At 33.3% G+C, this 11,090-nt stretch overlaps 1 protein-coding gene across 2 annotated transcripts in view; it reads left to right on the forward strand.

Moving 5' to 3' along the window:
* The window catches only part of Cdh12 (cadherin 12), a 783,606-nt gene that overhangs the window by 623,173 nt on the left and 149,343 nt on the right, over positions 1–11,090 (forward strand). For both annotated transcript variants that reach the window (XM_013349767.2, XM_026783769.1), the window contains one exon: positions 3,922–4,216. In XM_013349767.2, coding sequence (XP_013205221.1) covers positions 3,922–4,216 — 295 coding nt within the window. The remainder of the gene's footprint in view (positions 1–3,921; positions 4,217–11,090) is intronic.

Raw genomic sequence — 11,090 nt, forward strand, 5'->3', positions numbered from 1 at the left:
AAAAAAAAAAAAAAAAAAAAAAAAAAAGAGAGACGGTATGTTTTAAAAAGTTGTGATCAGTTTAAAAAGACAAGATTTATCTTGTACAACTTTACATTAAAATTGTGTTATGTTTTCACTGAGATTTTTTAATATCCAATACCAATTGTCACTAATTTTTATATATGTAGGTTAGTTAAATACTGGGTAATTCGATACTAGGTAAATCACTATAACTGGTTCTGGTCACCCAAATGCCACAGTCAATCAGGACTAAAACAGTATTGGTAGCTTTTGCCTAAGCGACCTGTATGTGCCTGTAATCTCTTTCTTCTACACTTTGCTGTGCAGAACCTGCAGAGATTGCTCAGGATATCACGTCACTCAGGGCTCTTGCAAAAGGCCTGCTTCAATCTGTAGAACCCACTTAATGGTCACATCTCTGTTTCTATAACTTCAGTTACAGTAGACTTGTATCCTCTTCTGGAATCCCTGGAAACCAGAAGGGTATGTGATACACATACATATATGCAGACAAAACCTTCGTATAACTAAAATAATAATAAATACTTAAAAAAAAAACCCGTTGTGTGATTCATCACTAAAACGAGTTGAGAATTTATCAATTTATTTTAGCTAACAGTTTTAGAATTTTTTAATGTATATCTTCTGACTTTTCAATATCAGTAAGACTAGATTATTGAAATAGAAGGTTAACAATAGATGTTAAAGGAGGGAATAGCAGCAACTGGATTAAATTTGGATTTTTTATAGGATGACAGAACATCTGCTTTTTTATTCTTAAGTCAGCTTGAAAAGAAAACAGTTTTAACTTTAACCAAATGATATGGATTTTTTTTTTTTTTAGGTAACTTTACTTGAACCACACTGTGAAAACTCAATTAAGATTTTCACTCAGTTCCCAAAATATCTGCACGTATTCTTTAAGCCATTGCAAATGGGTTATTGCTCATAAAACCATCCCTATTGCATTGAGCCTTTGCCTATCTTATACCTTAACATAAATTTGAAAGTGAAAGTAATACCCACTGCACTGAATATCATTAATAGTGTGGTTGACAATTGTGATTTGAAATTCATAAGTTTAAAGAACATGTTTCTACAGCTTGATTTTACGCTTCAAATTCCCCATGCTTTACAGCAGTATAAAAAAAAAATCCTTCATCCCATCATTCCCGGAAATTTCCCTTATGCTGAAAATAAAACACATAAAAACTTTTAAAGAATAATCCAAACCACAGAGTATGACTTTTTTTATTTCTTTAAGTATTTCTCTCAATCATTCATAAATTTATATAATTACATTCAAAACCAAATATATTTGAGAGGAAATTTAGATATGGATACAAATTTATAACATGAGTGAATTCATCTTCATTACATTATGAATGGTATTATTGTACTGAAACTAATCTGAAATGCTCAATTTGACATTTAAAGATAAAATCAGAGATTACATTTTTAATTCCTTTTTTCAGTGATATGTTTTACTGCCAATTCACAGAAATCTAAGTATAAAAGAATGAACATATAATTGAAAATAATTTCAAAACCCTTTTTCACGTTAAAACATTGAGGGTGAACATGAGCAAAGAAGTCAGGACCACAAGGGGTGCACCCACCCACGGAGACAGTGGGGCTGATCTATTGGGAGCTCACCAAGGCCAGCTGGACTGTGACTGAAAAAGCATGGGATAAAACCGGACTCTCTGAACATGGCCAACAATGAGGGCTGATGAGAAGCCAAGGACAATGGCACTAAGTTTTGATCCTACTTCATGTTCTGGCTTTGTGGGGGCCTAGCCAGTTTGGATGTTCACCTTCCTAGACCAGGATGGAGGGGGGAGGACTTTGGACTTTCCACAGGGCAGGGAACCCTGACTGCTCTTCAGACTGGAAAGGGAGGGAGAGAGGAGTGGGGGGAGGGGAAGAGGAGTAGGAGGAAGGGGAGGAAAATGGGAGGCTGGGAGGAGGTGGAATTTTTTTTTTCAATAAAAAAATAAAAAATAAAAAAAATTAGAAAAAACAACAATAGCAGCAGTGACATCTAAAAAAAATTTAGTAAAAGCAAAAGTCCTCATAACAAAGTATTTTATAGTAGAATAGTGCATGTGTATAGATTTTAAGGTCAAGGCAAAAATGATTCCAGGGACTATCAAGTATAACAGGCTTTCCTTTGAGGGATGTGCTGATTAAAACAGACTCTCAGAGTAAACTTTGATAATTAAACCAAATATCTATTCTCAAAAGAGCCGTTTACAGTATTTTGAGTAATGTTTGAATAAAAGCAACATAATTTATAAGAATATATATTTTGGAGGCTCAAAAAAATGCTCGGAGATTAAGAATGTTGGCTGCTCTTTCAGAGGACTCTAGTTTGATTCCCATCACCCACAACGGGCAGCTCGCAAGCATCTTTGACTCAAGTTTCATGTGACCCAATGCCCTCTTCTAGGCTTCTGAAAGTAGTGTTCTCAAATGTATGTACCTACACACAATATATAAATAAAAACTAAAATAAAATTATTAAATATTATATTTAAATTTTTAATACATTTTATTTATATTGCATATAATATAATCAACAAATTTCTATGTAACATAATTTACATAATTTTATTTACACAATATTTCATGTATTCATTTGTTCTCAGATGCCTTATAGATTTCCCAGACTATATTTATCATCCAATTACTCTTGAACTCCACATTGAACCATAATGACTCATAATACCATAATGACAAATATATTCTTGTTTAAGTCTCTCTTTGATTGGCCTTAATGTGTAACTAATTCTATAATATAATATATTAACATGAATATGTGTTGAATATTAAAATAAACTAACTGGATCCCAGTATTTCTAGAATATAAATAATGTATTTATACACATATAAAGATAGAAAGGTAGAAGTAAATAATCTGTTTTTCTGAAAGAATATTCATTGGTTTTCCCAACCAACTACCTAGTCTTGGACAACTGACCTAAACACTCTGAAAATGAGATATTTTTTATAGCACTGAATGAATTCACCTTTCCCTTCTGGACACATTTCAATAATTTCTTTTTACCTTCCATCTAGCTGGACTCAGTCCTTGGATTCTATCTTCTGTCTTTCGGGAGTTTCTGACTTGTAATTTTTCAGTTAATATTTCTTTAAACAGTGATTATCTGAAATGAAACAATACCTATACTTAAGATGTGTTTTATTCCACTTTATGTTATTCTTGAAAACATGTTTAATTACCAAGAAAATTGTCAAGACAGCTATTTTTATGCCTGTTGGTGCACTAAGGACTGTTAAATTTCTGATATTTGTGAAGCATCCAGAAATAAGATTGATCACGCAATATTTTTAAAACATTGAAATGTAAAACTGTCAGTAAATATAGGTACACATGTAGCTAGTGCATTAAAATAAAACTTTTGGGCATTTAAAATTTATTTCATTCTTTTCAAAACATTTCTGGGCATATGGAAATGAGTGGGTGTAGGTATGTGAAGCCATGTTTTGTGGGGGGGGGGTCAGAGGAAAACTTTGAGTGTTTATCTTACTTTCCATATTATATATATATATCAGTGAGTCTTCTTTGCTGTCTTGTATAGAATTATAATTTGCCTCTACAATCTTTGAGCTTCTCCTGTTTCTGTCTTCCATCTTGCAGTAGCAATGCTCAGATTACAGACAATGCTATCTACTATATATGGCATTGCATGAGTTCTAGAGGTTGAACTTGGATCCTTTGTTATATAACAAGCTCTCAACTTTTTAGCTAGCTCACCACCCACTTTTTTTAATTGCTATAATCAAGAAGTTGTAGTTATAATATGAAAGCCTATAAAGAAGTTATTTAACTTCTCTGATTAAATAAATTGCACTGCATATAATCATCTCAGTGTCTCTATGTCTCTCTCTCAGCTGCATTCTGACTTGGACAAAGGAGAGGGCACTGTTAAATACACGCTCTCTGGAGATGGTGCTGGGACCGTTTTTACAATTGATGAAACTACAGGCGACATTCATGCAATAAGAAGTCTGGACAGAGAAGAAAAACCTTTCTACACACTTCGTGCTCAGGCAGTGGACATAGAAACGAGAAAACCCTTGGAGCCTGAATCCGAGTTCATCATTAAAGTGCAGGATATTAACGATAACGAGCCAAAGTTTTTGGATGGACCTTATGTCGCTAGTGTTCCAGAAATGTCCCCTGTGGGTAAGTAGACAAATGAAATTTCTATCAGTTGCTCTGAGTCCTGTTCAATAATTTTTCTGTATACTGATGAAGACATCCTATTTTCAGAAAGTAATTACTGTGCACAAGTTAAAATTTATTTTGCTCTAGGAACTTCCGTTATTTCCTCACCACTAAGAATGCATATAAATGGAATATGCACCATTCTGAACTATTTGTTAGTTAATTGATTTACTTGAACTCATAATATCTTCTTATATTTAAATGTATAATTCATTCAGTCATGAACTTGGTTGTCATTGACACTACTCAGTGATGGAGTTAACTATCAAATACCTCTGAAAACCATACAGTAATTCTTAAATCACAGTACAGTGCTAAAGTATGCATTGCATTGTAACCAGAAATGAACCTAAAAAGGAGATATATTGTTTTCTTTGTATATTTCCTCGAATAAAATGTGTAAAATCAATTCTTGTTTAAATATATCTCCCCTGTCTTCAAATTATAAATCTACTAGCATGATGTTATTGTTAGAAATTAATTACTGAAGTACAGTGATATCATTATTATTAAGAACATTTATTAAACCTGGGTATGGACAATGAATATCTGTACTTCCAGCACTTGGACATGTAAGCAAGGAGAATCATAAGTTCAAGGTCAGCATTGGATACATTTTGAGTTTAAGTTTATCCAGCTTAATAGAGACCTTGGCTCAAAATAATTAATAAAAAGGACAGAAATTTGTTGTAACATTTTAGCGTCAGCATAAATTTGCAAAGTCCTATTTTGCATACAATAAAATTTGGTAAGTAAAATATTCTAACTTAATGGAATTTAATTTAGTATCTGTGTAAATGTTCCTATGTGTACCTGTATTTGCATATATGTGTATGCATGTGGAGGACATAGGTACACATGGAGTATTGTCTTCAGTCACTCTCTCCCATATTTTTTGAGACAATTATCTATAGGCAACCAGATCAGCTGGCCTGTTGTCAGTCTTCCACTGTTTCTCCACATCACCTGGATTATGGGATTGTATTGGCACAACTGGATTTTTATGTGAGTTCAGAGGATCTGAACTCTGCCTCATGCTTCATTGACAATAACAAGCACATTAATTGAGACATCTGATCCTCTTAAAGGAAATTTTAAATTATGTCTTGAATATTGCAACACTATAGCCCAGCCACAGTTAAAGTTCAACGTAATTCCTAGTCTCTATCATTTTTGAAGGTATAGTTAATGTTTTCTAACAGATTAGAACTTGAACCATACGTGTGCTACTTAGTTGTATTCCTTAGTCTTGTGTGTCTTAGAGGATCTTTGCTTTTTCTACAATGTCCTAACTATGCAATGTATATTATGCACACAATCCAAAGGTAGAAGCACCTTAGTGGTTAAGGAAACCTCACATGGATTTACACTCTGTATGTGACTTATCAAACATTCCGGAATGCATTTTCTTTGTCAATTGAGAAACCAGCTGAAATAGTTCATGTAAATTTCTAGTTTTACTGTGCATAGTGCAGACTGCATGTCTTGGGAGTTTTTTGATACAGAGATGCCTTTCTAATGCAGTTTTATAATTTCAAGAGATTTAGAAGAGCAACCAGATGGAAACAAATCTTATTAGAAACTAATCTCAGAAAAAATTTGATATTCTACATAGAGAAGAAATAATAGTACAATGTTTTAAGTGGTAGTGCTGTTTAGCATACTTTGTGTAAATTGGAAATATCAGCATGAATTTAGAAAAATCATTAATTATATGTTTAAGTCAAAATAATAGCCATATGACCACATACACACACACACACACAAACACACCTATATTATTAGAAGAATTCTGCATCATAATAGTAATAGTTAATTCTTTCATCACATTAATGGAAAAATTAATACATCCTTCCAAGGAAGCCCTTAAATAAAAATTTTTCAGTTAAAATAAAAAATAATTAGTCTGAAAATTTTGGAGGAATGTAGGGAAGTGAGAACTAAAGTGGTCTTGGATTTTGAAATATTGGGATAACAGGTAATTTATTATATTAAGATATTATAGCAATTTTTATGAGAATAAATTCAAGCAGGCTGTTGGGTACCACTACTAACTTTGTTATGGTTGTACTTCTCCATTATTCCTATTTGCCTATCATCTGTCAGGCTATCTATCTATCTATCTATCTATCTATCTATCTATCTATCTATCTATCTATCTATCATCTATCTATCTATCTATTATCTATCTATCTATCTATCTATCATCTATCTATCTATCTATCTATCTATCTATCTGTCATCTATTTATCATCTATCTATCTTCCTATCTATCAATAATTTATCATATAAATATAGATGCTTAGAGAACAAAGACAGATATAGCAGAAGAGTTTTTATCAAATTTCAAAAGCATGTGATATTCTGTGTTAGTATATATTCTTTGACTATATAAGCAAAATTTTCTACTTTCAAATTTAAAAAAGAGGTATTAAACACATTATAAATTAAATGTTCAGAGAGGTACAAAGAATTGTATATGGGCCTTTTACTTATACATATCAAATTGAGGTTTCTGGAGGGTAGTTGGACTTGTGACAACTTGTACTTGTATTTTTCATAGCAAACATAAAGGTAATCAACTACTCTAAGGGATTCTGAGCATAACACTTCCTTGTTTTCCTGGACTACTTCAACTCAGCACAAGAGCCATATTGCCATTTTGGAAAACCTCAATATTTTAATAATCTAAGAGCAGATGTTTTCTCTAGTTTCTTTTTTGGTATGTAATTCCTTTCATTTTATTTTATTTGGGTTGCTAAATATTGTTGACCCAGATTCACTGGCATGTTGCATACTCAATTGACAATATAGTTATTTCTATAACATATCCAATATATTCAGATATTTAGGTGTTCTCTAATAATAAACATTTTTTAACCAATGACTCTGAACAGAAAAAAATAACAAGAATAGCCCACTCAAGGTATGTGGCATGTGTGTGTGTTATAAGGAAAGCCATTTTTTATATAATGATAACACCAAAAATAAAAAGATAATCATAAAAAATCTACAATATATAAAGATATGGTACTTGTAACATAAACATATCTAAATAAAGTTTATTATGTAAAGGTAAATTTAATCACAGGTTATTATAAAGAGGAAAGATAATATCTGTACATCTGAAAATTATACAAAGTGAATATTACAAAGACTGTAAGTATGTAAGTGAAGAAAATAGTATGAAAGTGAAGTAGAGATTTCAAGGAAATTAATATTTTAATGATAATACAATGCACTTAATATTCCAAAATTCAAATTTATCCTAATGACTCTATGAACTGTTTGACAAGAAGTTTGCTCCGATAAAATTTTCGGTTATATCCAATCTGCCAGGGATGCATGCTCAAAGACAAAGTGCTTCTACTTTGACCCAAGGAAATTGCCTCTTGATCCAGCTCCTTGGAGACAAATTTGTACTTTATGAATGTGCTCTTAATTCTTTAAGACCATGAACAGCACAGTGAATTACAATAATGTGCCTTCCTTAATATCTGATGATAATGCGTCTGGGGATCAAGTGGTTTCATTTACTTTTTTCTGGACTGCAGAAAGTTTACATTTTAAAAGTGCATCCAAGCCTGTACCCTCTTCTCCCTCACCTGATCGGGGAGAGTCTTCTGTTTTGTGTTAATTTCATTGGTTAAATAAAGAGACTGCCTTGGCCCTTTAATAGGACATAAAATTAGGTAGGCAGAGTAGACTGAACAGAATGCTGGGAGAAAGAAGCTGAGTCAAGGAGTCGCCATGGTTCTCCCACTCCAGACAGATGCAGGTTAAGATCATTCCTGGTAAGACACCTCGTAGTGTTACAGGGATATTAGAAATGGGTTAGGTCAATATGTAAGAGCTAGCCAAAAAGAGGCTGAAACTAATGGGCCAGGCAGTGTTTAAAAGAATGCAGTTTCCCTGTAATTATTTCGGGGCATAAGCTAGCCATGCGGGCGGCCGGGTGCTGGGGACGCAGCCCGCGGCTCCCTATTACAACACTCACCTTAGTCATATGGGATAGTCTATTGGAATGTCAATGACTGGGTCTCTATGACTGATGTTAGGATTTTTCAATTATGAAACAAGATTTATGGACTGCGTTTTATCATTACTTAAACAATTGTTAAGTACCAGATGATTACGCTGGAGATGAGTGTCTCTCTTCATATTTAGATGTCTTAAAACTCTCCCTGTGATAATTTTTATGCATAAGGAGTCAGGGATGGGTTTACAACAAAGTTAATCACAACTGCTCATTCTGCTTTTGTTCTGGTTAGCCACTATTAAATCCTTTTGAAAAATTTAAATTCAGTATACAACATTACAGGCCCTTCTTAGAGATTTTTAAAGCAAATTATGATATTGTCTCATTTTCATTATGCTATATTTAGGTATAATGCATAATTTGATTATAGGGCTTCTTGCTTAAAGTTTACCAAAGTGGTAGGTGTTTTTCTTTCTGTTCAAGTTAGCAAGTAAGACTAATATAAACTTAAAGAAATCGGATAAATAAAATTAAACTACTGCAAATATATATAAAGAACAACTATAGGTCTCCTTTTCCCCCTTTGATCATTATTTGCTTTTACATGATAATTTTTAAGAACCATTACATGAAATTTTGTTATGTTTTGATCTTTTGATAACTTACTTATTCATTAAGAATTTCACAAATATATTTCATAATATTTTTATATACCTCAACTCCTTCCATATCCTCTCTTCATCCCTACCTATTGGACTTCAAGTTCTATCACTTAAAAAAGGCTCTACAAGCATAGAGTCCAATGAGTGCTGAACAATTATTCCTGTACAAAAAGCCTGTCCTTCAGTGTGGTTGATGTAAGCAATGTCACTCAAAGAAGACTGATTTCCCCTTCCCCAACTGCAATCTTTAGCAAATTGCTTCTTGAACAGGGTTGCAGTTTTGTTCCTACTTATTCTCTAACATCCTCTGACCTTTATTTATTTATTTAGTCTCAAACTTGTGCAGTTTGTCTATGTCTCTTTAAGTTCATATGTGTATCATTCTCATTGTGTCTGGAAACGTTGTTTCTCTAAAATTACTTAAACCTCTGGCTTTTACAGTCCTTCCTGTCATTATTCCACATGGATCCCTAAACCTTGAGAGGAAGGATGTAATAAATGACTGTAAGTGAAAGTAAACTACCCTGAAGTATTCACTTCTAAATTGGATGTCTTTATCCAACTATTAGCTTAAAGCAGCAAAACATCTTTAAATAATTGAGCAAATGCAACAATCTTTACAACTTTAAACAAATGTAACACATCTTGCATACTTAAATAATATTCCACCATTGACTTTATTTTATTTTTAAAAACAATCTTCTTTTTTTTATTTTACATACCAATCCCAGTTACCCTCCCTCTCCTTCTCCTGTTCCCCCTACCTTCCTCCCCACATCTTCTCCTCAGAGAGCGTAAGGCTTCCCATGTGAAGTCAACAAAATCTAATACATCACTTGAGGCAGGATCAAGGTCCTCCCCTCTGTATCTAGGCTAAACAAGACATCCCTCTCTAGAGACTGGGCTCCAAAAAGTCAGTTTATACACTTGGGATAAATCCTGCCCCCATTGTATCCCAACAAACTATCCACACCACACAATTGTCACCCACAATCAGAGGAGCCTAGTTTGGTCCTATACAGGTTCCCCAGCAGTAAGCCTGCAGTCAGTTCAGGTTGGCAGTTTCTATGGGTTTCCCCCTTCATGGTCTTCTTTGCTCATATTATCACTCCTCCGTCTCTTCAACTGTTCTAAGGGAGCTAAGGCCTGTGGTTAGCTGTGGATCTCTGCCTCTGCTTCCATCAGTTACTAGATGAAGGTTCTATGAAGACAAATAAGATGGCCATCGATCTGATTACAGGGAAAGGCCAGTTCAGGCACCTTCTCCAATCTCAAGATAGGACAAATTCAAGGGACAATTGACTTTTATCTATGCTGAATTAGCAAACTATTGTCAGAAGCTTAAAGCAATAATACTACTTTTATTTGTTTTGGTTTTGCCTTTTTCCCTATTAAGATATTCTTGTGTAATCAAAATATAATTTTTAAAGTCTGGAATTTGCATTCTAAATTTTAGGCTCCATTTTATCAGAACTTTATCAAGTGTCTCAATAATTTTATACTAGTGCTCCAACTCACAAGGCATCTAAAATTTTAAACACATATTAACATGTATTTCCTCTTCTACTACTTTTGTTCAGTAAAGAAAGTCTTTTTTTGAATCACATTATGCTAAAACTTGTGAACTTTTTCCTAGGTATATTTTACAATATTTTGGATTTATGTGGTTTCAACAAGTATGAAATAAGGATGTTTATGATTGCCTGAAATTAATGATAAACACTTTTTCTTGTTTTTTCTTTTCATATTTATCTGTCTCATGTGTATGTGAGTACGTATATGTCTGAGTGTGTGTGTGTGTGTGTGTGTGTGTGTGTGTGTGTTCAAGTGTAGTTGTATTACAAGTGTACCAAAGGATCTATCTGACCTATCTATCTTTCTGACCAAAGGGTCAGAGGGAATCCTCAGGTGTCAGTCATTTCCTTCCTCCTTGTTTGCGATAGGATCCGTTCTTCTTGTTTTAGTAATTTATAGAGTTGAAACTCTAATCCATGAGCTGCCAGTTCTTCTGTCTCTGTCTCCCTTCTCTATATAGAATCACTAGGTTTATAGAACTGTTATAGTGCTTAATTCTTTTTTTTTTTTTTTTGGTTTTTCAAAGTTCCCCATTACTTTACTCATGTCTGTGTTGGGCTCATTTGTTTTATTTTATAATTCTTTTTTTAAATTTATTTATTTATTAAAGATTTCT

This window comes from Microtus ochrogaster, chromosome 19 (assembly GCF_000317375.1).
Source record: "Microtus ochrogaster isolate Prairie Vole_2 chromosome 19, MicOch1.0, whole genome shotgun sequence".
NCBI classification, from domain to species: domain Eukaryota; kingdom Metazoa; phylum Chordata; class Mammalia; order Rodentia; family Cricetidae; genus Microtus; species Microtus ochrogaster.